Source organism: Danio rerio, chromosome 14 (genome assembly GCF_049306965.1).
Source record: "Danio rerio strain Tuebingen ecotype United States chromosome 14, GRCz12tu, whole genome shotgun sequence".
Lineage (NCBI taxonomy): Eukaryota > Metazoa > Chordata > Actinopteri > Cypriniformes > Danionidae > Danio > Danio rerio.
This window is the reverse complement of record NC_133189.1, coordinates 54,229,888-54,255,000: the sequence shown is the minus strand read 5'-3', so window position 1 is coordinate 54,255,000 and position 25,113 is coordinate 54,229,888. Positions and strand designations below refer to the sequence as shown.

The 25,113-nt window shown below is 35.0% G+C and overlaps 1 protein-coding gene across 4 annotated transcripts in view; it reads right to left on the bottom strand.

Annotated features, from left to right (window-relative positions):
* The window catches only part of anxa6 (annexin A6), a 230,555-nt gene that overhangs the window by 20,608 nt on the left and 184,834 nt on the right, over window positions 1–25,113 (bottom strand). For all 4 annotated transcript variants that reach the window (XM_073921243.1, XM_073921244.1, NM_001002038.2 and 1 more), the window contains 5 exon segments: window positions 23,036–23,131; window positions 22,891–22,949; window positions 13,703–13,825; window positions 12,092–12,150; window positions 5,886–5,964 (listed from right to left, as the gene is read on the bottom strand). In XM_073921243.1, coding sequence (XP_073777344.1) covers window positions 5,886–5,964; window positions 12,092–12,150; window positions 13,703–13,825; window positions 22,891–22,949; window positions 23,036–23,131 — 416 coding nt within the window.

Below are 25,113 nucleotides of genomic sequence, written 5' to 3'. Positions count from 1 at the left end.
AGCAGAAGCACATTTTTGATCTAATACAGCTTTGGGTCTTTATGGTGTGACGACCCCTTGTGGTCGTTTGTTGCTGGGGTGTGGGTGTCTGTCTGTGTGCGTCGGCGTGTGTATGTGTGTTGCAGGTGATTGCGCCAGGATGGAGAACATCGGTGTATCACTCATCATTTGTCTCGATCATCACTTGTCTTTCGTCTTGGGTCAGTCTTGGACCTGAGTTGGGCTAGCATGACTTTTGAATTAAGTAAATAAATAAGTTTGTTTTTCTACCGCAATTGCACTCGTCTTCTTATTAGTGGTGACCGGTTTAGGTCATAAGAATGGGAAAGATGCAACAAGATTTTCACACATAAATTTGCGGATCATCTGCCTTTCCTCCTTGCAGATCCTCTCCAGTTCTGTCAGGTTGGATGGTAAACGTAGGTGGACTGCCATTTTTAGGTCTCTCCAGAGCTGCTCAATTGGGTTTAAGTCAGGGCTCTGGCTGGGCCATTCAAGAACAGTCACGGAGTTGTTGTGAAGCCACTCCATTATTTTAGCAGTGTGCTGAGGGTCATTGTCTTGTTAGAAGGTAAACCTTCGGCCCAGTCTGATGTCCGGAGCACTCTGCAGATGGTTTTCGTGCAAGATATCCCTGTATTTGGCCATATTCATCTTTCCCTTGATTGCAACCTGTCGTCCTGTCCCTGCAGCTGAAAAACACCCCCACAGCATGGTGCTGCCTCCACCATGCTTCACTTATGGGACGGTATTAGACAGGTGACGAGCAGTGCCTGGTTTTCTCCACATATGCTGCTCAGAATTAAGGCCAAATGTTCTATCTTGGTCTGCTCAGACCAGAGAATATTATTTCTCACCATCTTGTTTTTTAGCAAACTTCATGCAGCCTTTTATGTGTCTGGTGGAGGGCTGCAGTGATGGTTGACTTTCAGCAACCTTCTCCCATCTCCTGACTGCATCTCTGGTGCTCAGCCACAGTGATCTTTGGGTTCTTCTTTACCTCTCTCACCAAGGCACTTCTCCCCAATAGCTCAGTTCTAGTAAGGGTTCTAGTCACTCCAAACATCTTCCATTTAAAGATTATGGAGGCCACTGTGCTATTAGGAACCTTAAGTGAAGCAGAAATATGTTTGTAACCTTGGTCAGATCTGTGCCTTGCCACAATTCTGTCTTTGAGCTCCTCAGGCAGTTCCTTTGACCTCATGATTCTGATCTGCTGTGACATGCATTGTGAGCTGTAAAATCTTATATAGACAGGTGTGTGGCTTTCCTAATCAAGTCCAATCAGTAGGGATGTAACAATATTGTAAATACCGTCATACCGCAATGGTAATTTTTTCAATATTACCGTAGGCGCATGACTCAATAAAACTATATTTCAGAGAAAAGTTTGCTCAGACGAATGAAGCGAACGGGAGGTAGCGGGAACTACAATTCCCATCAGCCTAGGCGTGGCCATCATCCTTTGCTGTCTGTTGGCGCTACAGATCCAGTAATGCGGAAATGGAGTGTGTTGCTAGTAGCAGGGAAGAAAAAGAGCTGGAAATTATCGAACCTAAAGCGGGTTTTGAATCGGATGTGTGAAAGCATTTCGGTTTCTTTCTAAAAAGATACGAAAAAGGAGAAAAGGTGACAGACAAAGAAAAAAACAGTATGCAGGCACTGCCAGACTGTGGTGAAATACAAGTCGGGGAATACGACTAAAAACAGTCATGGGGACTGCAGAACACAGCACACTTGTTAGATTGACGCAGACATTGACTTGTACCGCAAAGATACCTCTATCTCACTCATGGCTTGTCCTCTCAAGCGTTGGAAAGACAATGCACAACGTTACCCCACTGCTGTCAACCTTGGCTAAATCATATCTCTCTGTCCCAGAAACCTCAGTCCCAAATGAGAGGGATTTTTTTCTATTGCAGGGGACATGCCCAGAGATCCTAGCTTTTACCAGATTATAGTTATATGATCATTTTCCTTAAAAAAGCCATCTCTATCTGAGTGAGTGATTAAATATTGAATGTGATGAGTTTTCAACAATACTGAATTGAAACTTTATTTATTTACATGGTTTAATAGTTTTTTGTTATTAAAATGGAAAAATTGAAGTTCCTGTTTGGAAACTTACAGATAGATGGCTAATTTGTATGTCATTGATATGTTCAGTGCTAAGGTAAATAAACACTTTTGGCACTTTTTTCGAGTCTTTTCATTATTTTGTTTTTCCTGTAAATTATTCAATGAATACCGTACTGTGCCATTCATACCGAGGTATTACCGTACCGTGAAATTCTGATACCGTTACATCCCTACCAATCAGTGTAATCAATAGAGGTGTGAACCTATACTGGTCTCACGGTTCGGTTACGATGCCTTCGATTCGGTTCAATTCAATATCTTGGTGCATCACGGTGCATTGACGATGCTTTCCATACACAGTGTTATATTTTAGGGGGGAGGCTTTAACAAGCTGTCTGTATAAACACAGAGACACACAGCAACACACTGTCTCTCATTCACACACATACACAAACATAAACAGCACCAAACAAACACACACACACACACGCACTTAAGCCCTCGCAACAGGGAGAGTTCGCACAGAGCGGAGCAGAAAAACGAAAAAAAAAAATGTAAAAAAGAAGCACTTCTCCGACGATCTCTTACTGAAAGCTCCACTCAGCATATTGCGAGGGCTTAAACGGAGCAGTGCTCGTAATGCCGAGCAAAAGAAAAGAAAGACAGCTGTGAATTATAACCAGCTTTGTCTTTTTGTAGGAAACTCACTTTAGATCTTTTTAGGGTAAGAGGTTTTTGAGGTATTGCCGTCTATAACTGAATGTGTGTCAGGAATATCAAAACAAAACCAACTGAACCACGCTCATTTCTGGCGCCCCCCTGGATGTACATCGCCCTTAGCATTTGCCTATGGTGCCTATACCACGGACCGGCCCTGAGTTGGCTGAGTGTTGTAAATACTCGCGCTCATCACCTCCCTCGCGACAGAGCGCATAGGAGATAAATGACGTCAGTACATAATAACCGGTTATGATTATTAGTGAACCGATACTGAATTGTCCGCGTCTGCATCGCGGTGCACTGAAAAAACAATTAATTTTGACACCCCTAGTAATCAAACACAGCTGGACTCAAGTGAAGATGTAGAAGCATCTCAAGGACGATCAGAAGAAATGGACAGCAGCTGAGTTAATATGAGTGTCACAGCAAAGGGTCTGAATGCTTAGGACTAGGGATGTAACGGTTTTGTAAATACAGTCATACCGCAATATTAATTTTTTTCGATATTACCGTAGTCGCATGACTCGGTAAAACTATAGGTCTTCTGAAAAAATTTGCTCAGGCGAACGAGAACGGGAGGTAGCGAAAACTACAATTCCCATCAGCCCAGGCTTGGCCATAATCCTTTGCGGTCTGTTGTCGCTACAGATCCAGTAATGCGGAAATGGAGTGTGCTGCTAGGAGCGGGGATGAAAAAGACCTGGAAAACTCTAAAGCGGGTGTTGTCGCCGCGCGCGTACTGAATAGCGGTGTTGTCGCGCGAGTTCTTATCAGCTGTGTTGTCGCGCGCGTACGGAATAGCGGTGTTGTCGCGCGAGTTCTTATCAGCTGTGTTGTCGCGCGCGTACTGAATAGCGGTGTTGTCGCGCGAGTTCTTATCAGCTGTGTTGTCCCGCGCGTACTGAATAGCGGTGTTGTCGCGCGAGTTCTTATCAGCTGTGTTGTCGCGCGAGTTCTTATCAGCTGTGTTGTCGCGCGCGTACTGAATAGCGGTGTTGTCGCGCGAGTTCTTATCAGCTGTGTTGTCGCGCGCGTACTGAATAGCGGTGTTGTCGGGCGAATTCTTATCAGCTGTGTTGTCCCGCGCGTACTGAATAGCGGTGTTGTCAGCACACTGTTCAGATTGATGCAGACATGAGATCTCTATCTTACTCATGGTTTGTCTTCTCAAGTGGGGGAAAGACAATGCACAACGTTACCCACTGCTGTCAACCTGGGCCAAGTCATATCTCTCTTGTCCCAGAAACCTCAGTCCCAAATGAGAGGTTTTTTTTCTGTTGCAGGGGACATTGTAAATGCCCAGAGATACCAGCTTTTACCAGATTATATTTATATGATAATTTTTCTTTAAACCCATCTCTATCTAAGTGAGTGAGTGATTAAATGTTGAATGTGATGAGTTTTCAACACTACTAAATTGAAACTTTATTTTTTTACATGGTTTAATAATTTTTTGTTATTAAAATTGAAGTTTCTGTTTCAAAGCTTACAGATAGATGGCTAATTTGTATGTCATTGACACTTTTGGCACTTTTTTGGAGTATTTTCATAAGTTTTGTTTTTTCCTGTAAATGATTCAATAAATACCGTACCGTGACATTCATACCGAGGTATTACCGTACCGTGAAATTCTGATACCGTTACATCCCTACTTAGGACCATCATGTGATATTTCAGTTTTTCTTGTTTAATAAATCTGCAAAAATGTCAACAGTTCTGTGTTTTTCTGTCAATATAAGGTGCTGTGTGTACATTCATGAGGAAATAAAAAACTTAAATGATTTTAGCAAGTGGCTGCAATTTAAGAAAGAGTGAAAAACATAAGGGGGTCTGAATACTTTCTCTACCCACTGAACACACTGAAAAAACATTCAATGGATTTACTAAACCTTTTAAGGTAAGTTGTTGCAAACAATTTATATGAGCTGGATTAAACAAACAAATTAAGTTACTTAAGTTACATTAATAAATTAAATTTGTTTAATTTTGTTAAGCCCATGCCATTTTTTGCAACTACTTACCTTAAAAAAAATAATAGCTGCGTCCCAAAATGGCACACTATACACTCATGCACTATGTACTTATGCACTTGCACCCCCAACAGGATAGTATATGTATATAGTGTCATCCCAAATGGCACACTATACACTATGCACTCATGCACTATGTACTTATGCACTTGCACACCCAACAAAATAGTATATGTATGTAGTGTCGTCCCAAATGGCACACTAATGTTTTTTTACTAAGCGGAAATTCACACCGTTTCCCTAATGACGTTTCACAGTTGCCAAATCAGTGAAATAAACGACCGAATTATCAAATAATACCTGCCGTGAGTATAACCGCATTAACCATCGGGAGGCGCTATATTCACTCTCGTAGGAGAATTTTGCTTTCACCATCCAAAGTAAATAAAGTTATTCAACATGTGTGCCTGATAGCTCCGCCCCTTCCGAAGCAAACCTGCGGTCGTTGAGTGCACAAAGAGCTTAGAATGATCAAGAGGCGACACTCAGTAGAACGTTCCATTGCAACAGCAGCGCCCAGCAACAGCCCCGGATTCCGCCATTTTGGAGTGAAAGCAATCGGCTGTCCATTGAATCTTACTGCTGTTGCGATGGCAAGCAGCCACTTTGTTTTTTATTTATTTATTTAAAAAGTGCATCAAGGTTGAAATACAACCTGAAAGACGACAAAACAACACTTCCTATCACAATCATCAGCACTTTTAATATGCAGACTTATAATATGCTGTTGTTCTATTGGAGTTTTCATTCCAAAATGGCTGCCGCGCCATCTAGTGGCTGTTTACCATATTGCACTAGAGTGTCGCCTCTTGGTGATTCTATGCTCTTTGTAGTGCGTGAAGCGTCCATCATTACACACTTCATTTCAGCAGCTGAATGAGTGCATCATCCGGGTAATTAAAGTGCACTTATGATTTTTAGAGTTTTCAGTGTGAACACACGACTAACACTATTTATACTACAAAATGGCGTAGAATAGTGCATAAGTATGCGATTTGGGACGCAGCTAAACTTTTCTTTTTCAGTGTAAAATGAGAGGAAAAGCAGAACTCCAACCTGGACTTTGGTCATGGCGCTGATCTCCCACATTTTATAGGCGATCTGTGCGGCTTCTGGGAAAAACTCCCCTGCAATACTGACAAACAAACACATCCTATTTATTTCAGTGCTCAAAACATAACAACAATTGTTGGGATAAATTGCAGATCGTCTGTGTGTTTCCTCAGTAAGCTGGAGCTCCAGGAAGGCAACAACAACTGAGAGATGTGAATCCAACAGTTTATTGCTCTCTTCTAAAGAAGTCTGGGGTATTCCCAGCTTTTATACATCATACTCAGGGTTACATGGGCTATGAATACGTGCAAATATTCAGCTCAGTTAGGCAGAACAATTTTATCCAGTGCTCAAGAATGTCAAGGCGCAACGTCAAGGCGCCTAGTACAGGGACGACTCACAATAAGATAAGACACAGTTACAAAACAGAATATTTGTAGAGTGACTACATGGATATTTCTTTCAATCCCCTCTTCCAGGCTCTGTTTTTACAAGAGCCTGGATCATACTGTGATGGGGCGACGTAGGGGTTTGGCACTACATTTCCCATAAGTCCGTAGCACAGCGTAACGTAGCGTAATAGGTGTCAGTACGCGCTATAAATAGACGCACAACAGCATAGCATGCTTTTGGTTGTCATTCATTGAGGCTACAAACAAGTGGGTATCAAGCAGGTAATTTGTTCTCTACCCACATAGCAAAATTTCTCTGGCCCAGCTCTGGCCCACACAATCAGGTTTTGGTTGGCCCACATGCCGCTGTGAATTACGGTACATGACTGGACCAAATCTGGCTTCCAGACAAGGGCCAAACACGGACCATATCTGGGCCAAGTCTCAGCCAAGTTAATAACTCATAACTGGGCCTGAACTGGGCCAGAAAGGTTGGTGTGTCACGATTGCAATGAAATTTATAAACCTATGAAGCGTTGTGCTTTAGGCACACTATGGGCCTTGTTTTTTCTCAGTGACCTGATTGGTAGAATTGATTTATTTAATCAAAAAATAGTTTCATGTATTTTAAATGTGGGTCAAGACTGGCCAAACTCACGTGGCCCACAATCAATTTTTAAAATCTGGGCCAAATACTACATTTTACATCTGGCCCAAATCTTGTGTGCCGCATTATAGACGGTGCCACCTCTGCCAAACCCAGGCCATGGTTGGCCCACATGCTGTATGCCAGTGCCGGATGAATGCCTGATGTCCTAGCTTTATGCCAAATCTGGGCCAGAATTCTTTGCTACTAGGGTAACTATTATAGTAATTGTGACGATGTTTGTTCATTGTGTCAGGAGAGCTGTTTGTTTATTTGATGTCATCATTTCAAGTTTGATTGCATGCATTTAGAACAATATGTTGTTAGATCAGCTCTGTGTAGCGGAGGATATAAAGTGCCCTCACGCATGGGATTTATTGCGAGGTAGGAAATGCGAGAAGAAAGGCGGGGTAAACAGTTACTTTATTGTGTTGTGTTTCAGAATCCCACCCGTGTTAATGGTGATTGGCCTGGTGACACAGTCGGCAGATTTTAACTGATATGCTACTTGTGTGAATTACATTCAAAAGGTAAAAGGAACTTAAATGCTACTTACTTTAATATTTACTATTACATAATGTGATTATTTAAATAAAATGGTTTTATAGGTTCTCTAAGAAGAAACTCTGGGTTGGGTTTTAATTCCTTTCGGTTAGGTCCAGTTATGTAAGGTATTTGAATTTTATCCAAAGCTATATTAATGCAGATTTCATATTCACAAATATTTATTAAGTCGTTTTTGTGTTACAGGACTAGCACGACTATTGTTACTATTTTTGTTTGTTGATTTAGGTGAAAGGCCCTTTTTTGTTGTGTGCTGTGTACAAATATTATTGTAACTTTTTCTTCGGTTTGTTTTGTTACTCCTCTTGTGTGTTAAAGGGCAGCCGCTCGTCTCCTCCGTGGGTGTGACTGGCACTGGTGAGGTGGTGGGACCCTTTAACGGTTTGTGGTGATTTGTGTATATTTTTGGACTGCTGTGGTTGCTGTAGTGTGATTACTGCATCCAAAATGGTGAAAAGCCTTGGAGTAACGATTGATGACCAACTAAACTTCTCTGACCACATCTCTAGAACTGCTCGATCGTGCAGATTCACACTCTATAACATCAGAAAGATCCGACCCTTCTTATCTGAACATGCAGCTCAACTCCTTGTTCAAGCTCTTGTTCTCTCCAAACTGGATTACTGCAACTCTCTACTAGCTGGGCTTCCAGCTAACTCTATCAAGCCTCTTCAGCTGCTCCAGAATGCAGCAGCACGAGTGGTCTTCAATGAACCTAAACGAGCACATGTCACTCCGCTGCTCATCCGTTTGCACTGGCTGCCAGTTGCTGCTCGCATCAAATTCAAAGCTCTGATGTTTGCCTACAAAGTGACTTCTGGCCTTGCTCCTTCTTATCTGCTCTCGCTTCTGCAGATCTATGTGCCCTCCAGAAACTTGCGTTCTGTGAATGAACGTCGCCTCGTGGTTCCATCCCAAAGAGGGAAGAAATCTCTTTCACGAACGCTCACGCTCAATCTGCCCAGTTGGTGGAATGAACTCCCTAACTGCATCAGAATGGCAGAGTCACTCGCTACTTTCAAGAAACGACTAAAAACTCAACTATTTAGTCTCCACTACACTTCATAATCTGTAATTGCCTCTCTGAATATCACACTAACTGTACAAAAAAAAAAAATAAAAAAATACTACTAATACTACTAATACTTCCCTTCTTAGACTTTACAGACCTGAAACTTGCTTATAGCACTTATTCATTGTTGCTCTTGGTTGTGTAAATTGCTTCCTTGTCCTCATTTGTAAGTCGCTTTGGATAAAAGCGTCTGCTAAATGACTAAATGTAAATGTAAAATGATTGCTGTGCTACTGGGAGTTAAGAGCTACTCATCTGTTGCATCCTCTCACACTTCGTCCTGCCCCGTTGTAGGCCTGAGGTTTGCCCTGAATGTTTTGTTTTTTTGTGTTGCTTTCTTTAGCATTCTCTTTTTAAATTGAAATTGCCCCATTTATGCAATGTTTTAGCGAGTTTAACTGGTTTTGTACTTTATAATAAAAACTGTTTGAATGAGTCATAGAGTTCTGATTAAGTTTTGTGGCTATTATTCACTCATCATTATCTGATGGGTTACAATACCATATTCTCCTAAACCCTACTTGTTAAATGGTTACCCTCAGTTCCATTCATAGCTAAATGTTCATACCCTTTACCTAAGGCATTAACCATCCTATACATTCATGCCATAAAACATCTCAGAAGACATGGACCAAAAATACATACACATAAGAAAATAATAAGTACCGGTACTACCATTGAGACATATGGAGCCAATGATCCAAACAGGCTTTCTAAAAATTCCCTTCTCTTACTTTGAGTTTTTGCCTTGTTTCTAGTCCAAATATCTCAAAATTCTTAAATTAAGAATCATTTTCTAGACAAGCAAAATATATTGTGTTGTTTTAAGAAATGAAGAGAGGTTTTTCCGGTCACACTTTACAATAAGGTTCATTAATTAATGTCAATTAATGCATTTACTAACATGAACAAACAATGAACAATACATTTACTACTGTATTTGTTCATGCTAGTTAACGTTAGTTAATTAAAATACAGTTCTTCATTGTTAGTTCATGTTAACTCATGGTGCATTAACTAATGTTAACAAGCATGGACTTTGATGTTAATAATGCATTAGTAAATGTTCAATTATGATTAATAAATGCTGTACATGTGTTGTTCATGATTAGTTCATGTTAGTAAACGCATTAACTAATGAACCTTATTGTAAACCGTTTTTCCTTAAAACAAACAAAATAATCTGCCAATGGGGTAAGCTAAATAATTTGACATAATATTATTTTGCTTAACCCATTGGCAGATTATTTTGCTTGTTTTAATGAAAAACTCATTTAATTTGGACTCACTCTTTCTTAAAACGCAACATTTTTTGCTTGTCCAGAAAATGCTTTTTGACTTAAGAATATTTTAATATTTATATTAGAAACAAGACAAAAAAAATCTAAGTGAGAAAAGCATTTTTGCGGTGAATTGACAAAAACAAAATAGTTGATCTCTTCTGAAATCTGCATAAACATCTAAACTGTATAGTACAGGCATGTCAAACTCAATTCCTGGAGGGCCGCAGCTCTGCACAGTTTAGTTCCAACCCTAATTAAACACACCAGATCAAACTAATTGAGTCCTTCAGGCTTGTTTGAAACCTACAGGTAAGTGTGTTGGAGCAGGGTTGGAACTAAACTGTGCAGGACTGCGGCCCTCCAGGAATTGCGTTTGACACCCCTGGTATAGTATGTACATAAATATGGAGGCATTTAAAAGTGCAATACTGCAGGAAGGTGTAAAGAGATTCTGTCAGCATTTATTTAGATTTTAGATTTTCTTTCTTCTGATGAACACAAAGGAAAATATTCTGATTAATGTTGGATAAATGGGCGACACAGTGGCGCAGTGGTTAGCACTTTTGCCTCACAGCAAAAGTCCTGGCTGGGTGAGTTAGCATTTCTGTGTGGAGTTTGCATGTTCTGTGTGTTTCTTCCGGGGTGCTCCGGTTTCCCCCACAGTCTAAACTCATGCGCTATAGGGGAATTGGATAAGCTAAATTGTCCGTAGTGGATGTGTGTGAATGAGATTGTATGGATGTTTCCCAGTATTGGGTTGCAGCTGGAAGGGTATCCGCTGTTTAAAACATATGTTGGATAAGTTGGTGGTTCGTTCACCTGTAGCTACCGCAGATGAATAAAGGGACTAAGCCGAAGGAAAATGAATGAATGAATGAATGTTAGATAAAAACAGCCATTGACTTCCATTGTATTTCTGATCCTATGAATGTCACACGTCATGATTTTGGCAAGTACGATGCGATCCTGGATTAACAATTACGTTGATCCTGGTTGATCATTTTTGTTCAAAAACATATTCCCTACCCCTAAACCCAACCACAACTATAAATTAATCGCACAATCAGAGGGGAATAATATTTGGATATCAATCATGTAGAGGTGCATACACATAAACCATAAGATATCCCTGAATTCTGATTGGCTGATTGGAATGTTGTTCCAGGATCAACATAGATGTTAATCCAGTAACATGTTCTACTAGGGGGAAATCAAGTTGGCGTATGAATTTCAATGGCTGTTTTTTCCAACATTCTTCAGAATATCTTCCCTTTGGTTCAACAGAAGGAAAAAAAACACTTGAGTGTGAGTAAAGGGTGGGGATTTTTTGGTGCACTGTGCCTTTAAAATGAGATTTTTTTCAGTGAGAGTATTATATATACTATATATTGATCAAAGAATATTTCTAATGCTGCAATAGTCTATTATTTCAAACAAATGGCATTTATTTGAGTTGTTACATGGTTTATGTGAAATCTGAACACAGCATAATTATTAAGATTTTTTTTGAGCATGTTACATGTGACATACTTGAGTAATAATGCTAAAATATCAGCACTAAATCACACAAATTAAATAGACTTTAAAATATATTGAAATCGAAAAATAGAGCCTCTAAATTGTAATAATATTTCACAACATTTAACTTTGATTTTGATGACAATGTAAAGGCATATGTAGTGTATAAACATTTACTGTATAAATACTGTAAATACTGTACTGGCCTGTTTTATGATAGACCAATGTCTCCCTCTGGCGGATGTTTATAATTAATGTAAAGTCTTTAAGCCTGGATTCGAGAGTTTTAAAGTATAAAGGTTTTCAGAACAACAACATTCATTAATAAATATATATTAGAAATATAAAATATATCAAATAAATAACTTAAGTTTTGAGAGGCCTTTCAGGCAAAATTTCAGGCAAAATAAATAAAATAAAATAGAATGAATAAAAAAATTAACAAATGAAAAATACAATTAAAAAATAACTAAACTGAATAAAAAATGTAATTAAAAAGAATTAATTAATGAAAAAATAAAAAGAAAATAAAATTAATTAATTAATTAATAAAAAATAAATTAAATGATTAAAATTAAATAAAAAGAATGACTTAATTGATTAAAAATATAATTAATAAAAAAATATAATAGCAAATAAATAACTTGATTTTTGAGAGCCATTTCAACTGGCTTACTTGTCATTCTTGCATATAAAGTTATGATTCATTTCCACCAAAAAAAAAAAAGACTTACTCGTCATCTCCTCCGCACAGTTTGAGCAGGGTTCGTTTATAATCTCCAGATGTGTCGTCCTGTTGGTTTAACACATGATTTTTTATTTACACAAACAACAGAACTCTGTGTTTACCTTGTAGCATGCGCATGATCATGTTTGCTGTGTGTCTACAGTATTTTTTGGAAATACGCTGCATCTGATTTTAAGTCATAAAAGGTCAATCATACTGCTGTGGGGAAAATGTTCATTTAAATACTGTCAATAAAACTCAATGAAAAATGTGTTATTAGAATTTCTGCATCAACATCAAATCAGCCAAGGACAACATTTATTTGATAAAACTTAAAGGTATTAAGTGAAAATAGGGGAAAATAAATAAATGAACGAAATGAATGAATGAATGAATAATTAAATTATTAAATGAATTATTAAAAATAAAATAGAATAAAAATAAAATAAATGAATGAATAAATAAATAAAATGAACAAAATAAATTGAAATGAATGAATAAATGAAATAAATGAAATAAATGAAAAATAAAATAAATGAATAAACAAATAAAATTAAATTATTTAAAATGAAGTAAATAAATGAATAAATAAACAAATGAATAAATAAAATAAAATAAAATAGAATGAATGAAAAAATAAAATGAATAAAACAAATTAAAATGAATGAAATAAATGAATAAATAAATAAATATAAAATAAATGAATAAAATAAATTAAGTTAGAATGAATGAATGAATGAATTAATGGATGAATGAATGAATGAATGAATGAATGAATGAATGAAATGAATAAATAAATAATTAAATGGAAAATAAAATAAATGAATAAATAAATAAAATGAATGGAATAAAATAGAATGAATGAAAGAAATAAATGCACAAATGAAAAATAAAATTAATAATTAAAAAACGGATAAAGTAAAATAGAAGAGAATGAATTCATAAAAGAAAAATAAAATAAATTAAATAAATTAAAATGAATGAATGAAATAAATAAATGAATGAATAAATGAAAAATAAAATAAATGTATAAATAAATAAAATGAATAAAATAAAATAGAATGAATGAATGAATGAAATAAATGAATAAATACAAATTTAAATAAAATAAAATAGAATGAAATAATAAATAAATAAATGAAAAATAAAACAAAAAATAAACAAAATAATAAAATAAAATAAAATAAAATAAAATAAAATAAAATTAAATTAAATTAAATTAAAAGAAATGAAATTAAATGAAATAAAATAAAATAAATTGAATGAATAAATCAATTTAAAAATAAAATAACATAAAAGAAAAGAAAACAAAAGATGAAAGATTTGCATGCCAGGACTCAAACTCCGGACGTCAAAGCACAATATATGTCAGCATAACTGAGATAAATTTAAAAAGTCTTATCAAATTACTGTATATCATTGAATAAAATAATGAATAATAATTGAAAAGCATTTTCAGTTTTAGTTTTCCACCAAGTGCATCCGTCATTTTCTATTTCAGCTCAGAATTTTCATTCCGATGCATTCCTAATATTTATTATCTTAATTAACATTATCATGATCAAAATCATTCACAAATAAATACAAGACATGTAGATTTAGTGTATGCTGTATGCACCTGAATCATGTTGTACAGTGATTTCTCATAGCGCAGCCTGAAACACTCTCTGATGTCTAGCATGTCGATCTCTGAGCGAGACACCATGATGCGGATCAGAGTGTTATCAGCTGTGCCCAAACCCTGCGGAAAAATGAGAAGAAACATCAGCAATGCATTTATCTATTTATTTTCTTTTTTGCTAAGTCCCTTAATTAATCAATGGAATAAATCGCCACAACAACAATTCACTGATTCAAAATGATCTCAATTAAAATTGGACTCCCTTAGAATTAGGGCTGCATGATATTGGAAAAATCTGACATTGCAACATTTATATTTTTTGTGATATATACAGTCAAAAATATTTGTATAGGGTGCACATTTTTGGTTTATGCATGGGTAATCTGGATTATTAGTTACAATTGCTAAAATTTGTAGTATGTAGCTGTGGCGACCTTTCACTGTAAAAAAATTATCTTGAGACTTGTAATTTTCACTAAAAAATTTGATGTGGTCATTAAAAATATTGTGCATATTTTCTTTAAAAATTAAAATTCTGGATTTATTATAAAATATTCAGAGGATTTTGCTAATGAAACCAAGAGATAAACTTCACTTATTTTTTTAAGCAAACCAGTGCTTAATAATAAGGGAAAATAAATAAATAAACAAAATGAATGAATAAATGAATGAATGAATGAATAAATAATTAAATGAATTATTAAAAATAAAATAGAATAAAAATAAAATAAATGAATGAATAAATAAAATGAACAAAATAAATTGAAATGAATGAATTAAATAATTGAAATATAAAATAAATGAATAAACAAATAAAATAAAATTAACTAAAATGAATAAAATTAATGAATAAATCAAAAATAAATGAATAAACAAATAAAATAAAATAAAATTAATTAAAATTAATGAAATTAATGAATAAATGAAAAATAAATGAATAAACAAATAAAATAAAATAAAATAAAATAAAATGAATGAAATTAATGAATAAATAAAAAAATGAATAAACAAATAAAATAAAATTAATTAAAATGAAGTAAATAAATTAATAAATAAAAAATAGAAAAACTAGGCTTAATTTGAGAAACCAATTAAGCTAATAAAATTGAGAAAAGACGGCTTCACCTTTATTTATAGAAAATTCCCTCAATTATGCAGACTTGACTGAGATGTATGCATTTGAATCTTAGCAATGGCAGTGATCAGACACCATTTTGAAGGAGCAAATCAACTGTGAGCATGCTAAGAGGTAAGCATTAACAGTTTATCATTTTTGTTGTCTCAAATAAGCTCTTTCAGGAAAGACACATGCTGTTCAGGGGCTTGTTCAGGAGCCCAGTTTTTGCCATGCGATGTATATAGGGATGCACAGAGAACTGCTCTCTGCCAGAGGAACGACCAACCATGAGGACGTCTGCATCGTCTTGGAGGATGAGTGAGTCATGGCTGGCATGGAAAATCTAGAATTGTTGAACTGGATATATACAAATATTCCCCAATTTAAAATCACCAAAAAACAAACTTATATGAAGATTCTGAGACAAATTCACTGCTAAAAACTCTTGGTGAAATTTCACCGCATTGATTGGTTGATTGATTGTGTTGCTAATATTTTGCCATACAGCTTTCATACTGGTTTTATATGTAATGCAATGCACAAATTCTGTCAGATTTCGTTAAAAATAAGCTATTCCTACAAAAGAAAGTTGACAGAACTTTTTTTCCAAGACACGGATTTAGAAATGTTTTAACATTGCTGTAAATTTTATATAGATTAGTTTAACAAATTGTACGTACCATTGTTATCAGTGGAACATGTAATAAAAAGCATTGTGTATGTATTTCATTCATTCTTCTCATTCATTCATTTTCTTGTCGGCTTAGTCCCTTTATTAATCCGGGGTCGCCACAGCGGAAAGAACCGCCAACTTATCCAGCAAGTTTTTACGCAGCGGATGCCCTTCCAGCCGCAACCCATCTCTGGGAAACATCCACACACACACTCATACACTACGGACAATTTAGCCAACCCAATTCACCTATACCGCATGTCTTTGGACTGTGGGGGAAAGCGGAGCACCTGGAGGAAACCCACGCGAAGGCAGGGAGAACATGCAAACTCCACACAGAATTGCCAACTGAGCCGAGGTTTGAACCAGCGACCTTCTTGCTGTGAGGCGACAGCACTACCTACTGCGCCACTGCCTCGCCTGTACTGTATGTATTTCATTATAAATGATTTATTTTATATTTGATGAATGAGTACATTTCATTAATCATTTTGAATAAATTATGGTTAATTTGCTTAAATCAGGGGTCACCAAACTTGTGGAGGTCCGATGTCCTGCAGATTTTAGCTCCAACCCTAATCAAACACACCTGAACAAGGTAATCAAGGTGTTACTAGGTATACCCAGACAGGTGTGTTGAAGCATCTTGAAGCTAAACCCTGCAGGGACACCGGCCCTCCAGGACCGAGATTGATGACCCCTGGCTTAATTTATAAAAGCATTCTCCACTAATAATATTAAATTCATCATTCATCACTCAAAAAACCTAGTATTTTTCACATGATTCGTTGTGGTTTTTGCTTAAAACAAATTAAGCCTTGAAAACTACTTACAATTATTACGTGCAATGGTGTTACCACTATTTGTTTAAGTAAATAGCACATACGATTTTTTTACAGAATAGAGACTAAGCGACTAAATGAATGAATGAGGATCTGCTTTGACCTGTGGTTCCTGCTCGACTATAATCCTGCACTGTAAGAAAAAAAAAAAAGTAAAACAAAGGTCAAACGACTGGCAGCTACGGCTGCCAAACAAAAACCATAAAATTACGGTAAAATGCCTTTGTTGAAATAAAGTGCAAAAAATAACAAATCTACAGATATTTTCATTCAAATGTTTACAGAAAAACACTGTTATTATACAGACTTTTCCTAGATTATTATGATCAAATCCGTTCAATAAAGTTTCACACTAAGAGTTTTACAAAGAAACACTGTTATTATACAGACTTTTCCTAGATTATTACGATCAAATCCGTTCAATAAAGTTACACACTAAGAGTTTTACAAAGAAACACTGTTATTATACAGACTTTTCCTAGATTATTATGATCAAACACCATCAATAAAGTTACACACTAAGAGTTTTACAAAGAAACACTGTTATTTTACAGACTTTTCCTAGATTATTACGATCAAATCCGTTCAATAAAGTTACACACTAAGAGTTTTACAAAGAAACACTGTTATTATACAGACTTTTCCTAGATTATTACGATCAAATCCTTTCAATAAATAATAATAATACATTTTATTTATATTTGCGCTCTTTTCAAACTCAAAGCGCTAACAAGAGCATCAACACACAGAAGAACATGAAATACACAAAAAAGTAAGAATGATAATAATGATGAAAATATACATGTTAAAAGAAGGCCTCATAAGTTATAACCAATAATAAAAAGATGAGTTTTAGGAAGTGTCCAGGGAACTGGCGTTTCTGATGTTTGTGGGGAGAGCATTCCACAATTTAGGTGCACGATAAGAGAAAGCCCTGCCTCCCATGCTGCTAAGTTTGCAACGTGGCTGATACAAGGTGAGCCCCGAAGCAGAACGTAGATTGCGAAAGGATGAGGAGGTTGATATCAGGTCACATATATAATCAGGTGCAGAACCATGAACAGCTTTATAAGTTAAAATCAAGGTTTTAAAATCGATGCGTGACTTTACAGGCAACCAGTGTAACTGCTGAAGAACTGGAGTAATGTGAGTGCGAGATGATGTGTGAGTTAACACACGTGCACACAATAAAGTTACACACTAAGAGTTTTACAAAGAAACACTGATATTATACAGACTTTTCCTAGATTATTATGATCAAATCCGTTCAATAAAGTTACACACTAAGAGTTTTACAAAGAAACACTGTTATTATACAGACTTTTCCTAGATTATTATGATCAAATCCATTCAATAAAATTACACACTAAGAGTTTTACAAAGAAACACTGTTATTTTACAGACTTTTCCTAGATTATTATGATCAAATCCATTCAATAAAATTACACACTAAGAGTTTTACAAAGAAACACTGTTATTTTACAGACTTTTCCTAGATTATTATGATCAAATCCGTTCAATAAAGTTACACACTAAGAGTTTTACAAAGAAACACTGTTATTTTACAGACTTTTCCTAGATTATTACGATTAAATTCGTTCAATAAAGTTACACACTAAGAGTTTTACAAAGAAACACTGTTATTATACAGACTTTTCCTAGATTATTATGATCAAACACCATCAATAAAGTTACACACTAAGAGTTTTACAAAGAAACACTGTTATTTTACAGACTTTTCCTAGAGATTATTATGATCAAATCCATTCAATAAAATTACACACTAAGAGTTTTACAAAGAAACACTGTTATTTTACAGACTTTTCCTAGATTATTATGATCAAATCCATTCAATAAAATTACACACTAAGAGTTTTACAAAGAAACACTGTTATTTTACAGACTTTTCCTAGATTATTATGATCAAATCCGTTCAATAAAGTTACACACTAAGAGTTTTACAAAGAAACACTGTTATTATATAGACTTTTCCTAGATTATTATGATCAAACACCATCAATAAAGTTACACACTAAGAGTTTTACAAAGAAACACTGTTATTATACAGACTTTTCCTAGATTATTACGATTAAATTCGTTCAATAAAGTTACACACTAAGAGTTTTACAAAGAAACACTGTTATTATACAGACTTTTCCTAGATTATTATGATCAAATCCATTCAATAAAATTACACACTAAGAGTTTTACAAAGAAACACTGTTATTATACAGACTTTTCCTAGATTATTATGATCAAACACCATCAATAAAGTTACACACTAAGAGTTTTACAAAGAAACACTGTTATTATACAGACTTTTCCTAGATTATTATGATCAAATCCATTCAATAAAGTTACACACTAAGAGTTTTACAAAGAAACACTGTTATTATACAGACTTTTCCTAGATTATTACGATTAAATTCGTTCAATAAAGTTACACACTAAGAGTTTTACAAAGAAACACTGTTATTATACAGACTTTTCCTAGATTATTATGATCAAACACCATCAATAAAGTTACACACTAAGAGTTTTACAAAGAAACACTGTTATTTTACAGACTTTTCCTAGAGATTATTATGATCAAATCCATTCAATAAAATTACACACTAAGAGTTTTACAAAGAAACACTGTTATTTTACAGACTTTTCCTAGATTATTATGATCAAATCCATTCAATAAAATTACACACTAAGAGTTTTACAAAGAAACACTGTTATTTTACAGACTTTTCCTAGATTATTATGATCAAATCCGTTCAATAAAGTTACACACTAAGAGTTTTACAAAGAAACACTGTTATTATATAGACTTTTCCTAGATTATTATGATCAAACACCATCAATAAAGTTACACACTAAGAGTTTTACAAAGAAACACTGTTATTATACAGACTTTTCCTAGATTATTACGATTAAATTCGTTCAATAAAGTTACACACTAAGAGTTTTACAAAGAAACACTGTTATTTTACAGACTTTTCCTAGAGATTATTATGATCAAATCCGTTCAATAAAATTACACACTAAGAGTTTTACAAAGAAACACTGTTATTATACAGACTTTTCCTAGATTATTATGATCAAACACCATCAATAAAGTTACACACTAAGAGTTTTACAAAGAAACACTGTTATTATACAGACTTTTCCTAGATTATTATGATCAAATCCATTCAATAAAGTTACACACTAAGAGTTTTACAAAGAAACACTGTTATTATACAGACTTTTCCTAGATTATTACGATTAAATTCGTTCAATAAAGTTACACACTAAGAGTTTTACAAAGAAACACTGTTATTATACAGACTTTTCCTAGATTATTATGATCAAACACCATCAATAAAGTTACACACTAAGAGTTTTACAAAGAAACACTGTTATTATACAGACTTTTCCTAGATTATTATGATCAAATCCATTCAATAAAATTACACACTAAGAGTTTTACAAAGAAACACTGTTATTATACAGACTTTTCCTAGATTATTACGATTAAATTCGTTAAATAAAGTTACACACTAAGAGTTTTACAAAGAAACACTGTTATTATACAGACTTTTCCTAGATTATTATGATCAAACACCATCAATAAAGTTACACACTAAGAGTTTTACAAAGAAACACTGTTATTATACAGACTTTTCCTAGATTATTATGATCAAATCCATTCAATAAAATTACACACTAAGAGTTTTACAAAGAAACACTGTTATTATACAGACTTTTCCTAGATTATTATGATCAAATCCGTTCAATAAAGTTACACACTAAGAGTTTTACAAAGAAACACTGTTATTTTACAGACTTTTCCTAGATTATTACGATTAAATTCGTTCAATAAAGTTTCACACTAAGAGTTTTACAAAGAAACACTGTTATTATACAGACTTTTCCTAGATTATTATGATCAAATCCGTTCAATAAAGTTACACACTAAGAGTTTTACAAAGAAACACTGTTATTATACAGACTTTTCCTAGATTATTATGATCAAATCCGTTCAATAAAGTTACACACTAAGAGTTTTACAAAGAAACACTGTTATTTTACAGACTTTTCCTAGATTATTACGATTAAATTCGTTCAATAAAGTTACACACTAAGAGTTTTACAAAGAAACACTGTTATTATACAGACTTTTCCTAGATTATTATGATCAAATCCGTTCAATAAAGTTACACACTAAGAGTTTTACAAAGAAACACTGTTATTTTACAGACTTTTCCTAGATTATTACGATTAAATTCGTTCAATAAAGTTACACACTAAGAGTTTTACAAAGAAACACTGTTATTATACAGACTTTTCCTAGATTATTATGATCAAACACCATCAATAAAGTGACTGCACTAAAAGTTCAAGAGAAACAGTGTTATTTAAAAGAATTTTCCCTAAATCATTACGATTAAACACCTTTAATAACATGCCAAGACATGCTCATGATTGTAATTTAAGTTTTATTTTGGATCAAAAACGTTTGGAAAAAACAACAAACGAGATACAACTGATTAAAATTCTCACAATTTTAAAATTACAGTTGTTACATTTTATTGAGTAGTATTTATGTAAATCATGTAGAGGTTTAACTTATATGGAATGATTCAGTTACAGATCTTAAATGAAATGGAACTGTAAGGTGAAGGGGACGTTGAAAAAGGAGTGCAGATCTAAATGCAGGTTTATTACACAGAGATGGTCAGGCAAACAACAGTCAACACAGGGGAAATCAGTTCATAACGATCCTCTGACTGTGTGTGTGCAATAAGCGGAATCCGGAACAGGTGCATGTGAGCGCACTTAGTGTGTAACTTTATTGAACGGATTTGATTGTAATAATCTAGGAAAAGTCTGTAAAATAACAGTGTTTTTCTGTAAACATTTGAATGAAAATATCATTACAATGTACAGTAATAATTACAATTTATCACTTTAATTTTACGTAATTTTAAATGTACTTCATAAAAACAGGAAAAAACGCTGTGTAAATAATACGGCGATTTTATTGTATAAAACAGACAAATTGCTGTAATTTTCCATTACTTATATAGTACATAAAATAACGGTCAAGTTGTTAATTTACAGATACTGTTTGTAATTTTTATGGATTTTTGAATATAATTTATAATAACAGAAAAAATACTGTATAAATAATACTGTAATTTCCCTGAATAAAAAACAAAAATGTTTGTAATTTGTCTTTAATGATAAAGTACCTAAAATGAAAGTCAAACTGTGAATTTAGAGAGATTGTTTGTCATTTTACCAGGGCTTAACATTACTTTTTTGACTACCAGCCACTGTGGCTAGTAGTTTTCAAACATTACTAGCCACTCGCCATTTTCTCTAGCCACAATTGTATTGTTGGGACAATATCTTTTATACACATAAATATGACTTTGACATGCTAAAATTACTTGATTTCGAGTTTGAGTTATCACTACATGCCTCCTCATTCATTTCACTTTTTGTGTGTCGTATATGAGTTTGCTCAATAATCATGAGCAAATGGGTCAGGGTTTCATATATTACAATTAGTTTTTATAATTTTCAGAGCTTAAAATTAAGGATTTACCCAATTTATCTCTGACCACACCATAAATAAACAGTTAATTATTTCTTAGCCACACATTTTAAGTGTGTGGAAACATGCAAAAGCTGAATACTATACTTTTTATTTAACAAAACATATGCAGAGTCATATGTCCTGGCTAAAGGTTCGTGTTGTTAACTACACATAAATGGGGAGCTATTCTCCCATTAAAGCAATGTTATTGTGAAAAAAAAATGATAATTAAACCATATTAATGCAAAAGAAAGCAGGTAAAAACATACTGTGTGATAATGAAAGGATGATCACACAGGCATGGTTAATGATAGACCCATAAATTATCTTTTCAAACAATGGTTAAACCGAAAGCAACTGGCGCTGCTTACAATAAGTCAACTCTGGAACTCTGGAAAGCAGCAAGATGTAGCCTGTATAGGTGCATGTTCCTCCCTTTTTGTTCAGTCTATTTGAAATAGAATCAATCGCATCAGTTGTGTTTCTAGACACAGTTGCTTTGCAAAAGGAAACGGGAGCGCGCACGCGTTATAAACAGTTGCGCGCATCACCTCAGCTGTTAGCGCGCGAGATTATCCTCTCATCCGGTATTCACCTGCTTTGCTCGCGCGAAGTTGCGAACGCAATTATTTTTGTCAGTCGTGTTGCTTCTCGATCGCCTGTGCATGCATATTGGACCATCCTTATTGTCGAACCCTGCTTTTAAGAATTATTATCTGGGAAAATTATTATCCGCCACCGCCGAAATCTACCCGCATTTGGCGGGTTGGCGGGTGTTAATGTAAAGCCCTGTCTGCATATAATTTTAAATGACAAAAAATTACTGTACAAAATTTAGGGATATTTTCTGTACAATTAGGGTTTTTTTACAGTTTGACTCAACAATGCATATTTTTGTGATGTGACTATCACAGATTCAAACATTGCAGAATCGATGCTGAAACAACATTAAAACAGAATGCATTATAGCAGCTTTACCTTCATGGATTTGTAAAGGCGTTTGGCGAAGAACATGGGCCTGCTTCTGATGCACTGAACTGTGAAATACATAAACACGGTGTGAGATTTCAGAGAAAAGGCAAATGTGAGTTTCAGGAACTGATCTCGATATGCCGAAGCTTACCGACAGCCAGCATGAGTCTCTCAAAGTCTCCGGACAGCTCACTTTTAATACTGTCCTCAATGGATTTCTCTGCAATTTTCTGATATTCATCAAACACTGGGAAAAACAAACAATGATATACTCGCTCTGTTACATCATCCTGAATTCATCCACGCTACTCTGATAATCCTAATACTGCAATAACTCTTAAACATCAATAATCTAAATGTAATTGACAATCATAATATTGCACAATAATCACACAGCATTCAGGTCACTGCGTTGGGTTTTTGGTTTGGTGCAAACTCTGGATCAGATGATTACTTATGTATGATTTCTTTATTTTAGCGCCATGTCAGGCTACACTGTAAAAAATAAACGTTATTCATTCATTCATTTTCTTGTCGGCTTAGTCCCTTTATTAATCTGGGGTCGCCACAGCGGAATGAACCTGAGCCGAGGCTCGAACCAGCGACCCAGACCTTCTTGCTGTGGGGCGACAGCACTACCTACTGCGCCACTGCCTCGCCAAAATAAACCTTATTTTACAGGTAAATTTTTTTACAGAATTTTCCAGTTTTTCATTATACAGTGAAACACCAGGGGCCTCATGTACGAAGACTTGCGTGGAAATCTTACTAAAACATTGCGCACGCACAAAGCTGTAAATGTGCGTACGCAGAAAAAAATTCAGATGTATGAAACACTGCGTACGCCGAATCTCACGCATATTCTTTTGTACATCCGAATGAACGTGAAACTGAGCGCAACATGCACGAGCACAAAACCCCTCCCTGCCTCCTCCCCCGTATGAATATGCTAATGACTATGCTAATGTCAAAACCCAACGAAAAAGCATCGGCAAAAGCAAGCAAAAAGAGAAACTTTGAACAGAATGTGAATTGGAGGTGCTGCTTTCGGAGGTAGACCGGAGGAAAGCGGTGTTATTTGCAAGTTTGTTCTCCGGAATTAACAACAAAAGAAAAAAATAGAGTGGGAGAGTTTAGCTGATGCGGTTTAAAAACTGAGTGCATTAAAAAAAGAAATAGTGTGGTTTATATCTGTAAAATGTTGCAGTATCCTTAACGGTCACAGTGGTGCACCTCGTAAGACGCATGTGATTGTGAATTGACACGATCGAGCATGAACTCGGCTCGAATCCAGCGTCTGATGAACTCTTTCTTCTTTTTTCCCCCACTTTGTAGAGAGGAATTTAACACAACTGCCTCTAGGAGTCGCCAATGGAAATAAAACAGACACGCACAAAAAATGTGCGTACGCCAGGCAGAAAGCTGCCGTGAAGCTGCGCACATTCCCACGTTCAGTTCATTGTTAGTAAATCCAAACGTGAGCGATTCTGAGCGTGAAACCTGGCGTACGCAAAGTTTTTGTGCATACGCAGCGTTGATACATGAGGCCCCGGTTGTTTTACAGATTTGTTATGTAATATAAAATTCTAGCATTAAATTTACAGTTATTGCTTGTAATTTGGTATTACATTATTTTTCTGTGTTTTAAAGTAAATTTGATGTATTTTAAGAGATTAACACATAATTTTACGCTAATATTTACAGATTATTCCTATAATAGGGAAACACAATTCAGTCAAATATGTTTTTAGTGAAGATAGTCAACATATGAAGATTAACATGAGGTTAATAAAGTCAAATAATAGCCGATTGTTTGTCGGCTGCATATAATACATGCTCTATAAACTATAACATTTTTATTTTACTATAACAATGTTGCTATGCAAACTGTGACGATCACCAGTGATCTAGCAGCTGTGGATCGCTGGAATACTACACACGTTACTTTAACGAACTACAACTCCCAGCATGCAACTCGCACACTCGGGTCCCTAATTCTAACTCATAGATATATACATTAGATGTCGCCTATACCCTGTTGTTGTCTATTGGAAGGAATGTGTCAATAGAGCCGCCATTTTAGTACAGGGTAGCGCTCCATTGAAATGAATGCGGGACCAGGCTGCAGTGGAGGACTGTGGCCATCCAAAGTCAGAGATAGATACATACAGTTGAAGTCAGAATTATTAGTCCCCCTGAATTATTAGCACCCCTGTTTATTTTTTTCCT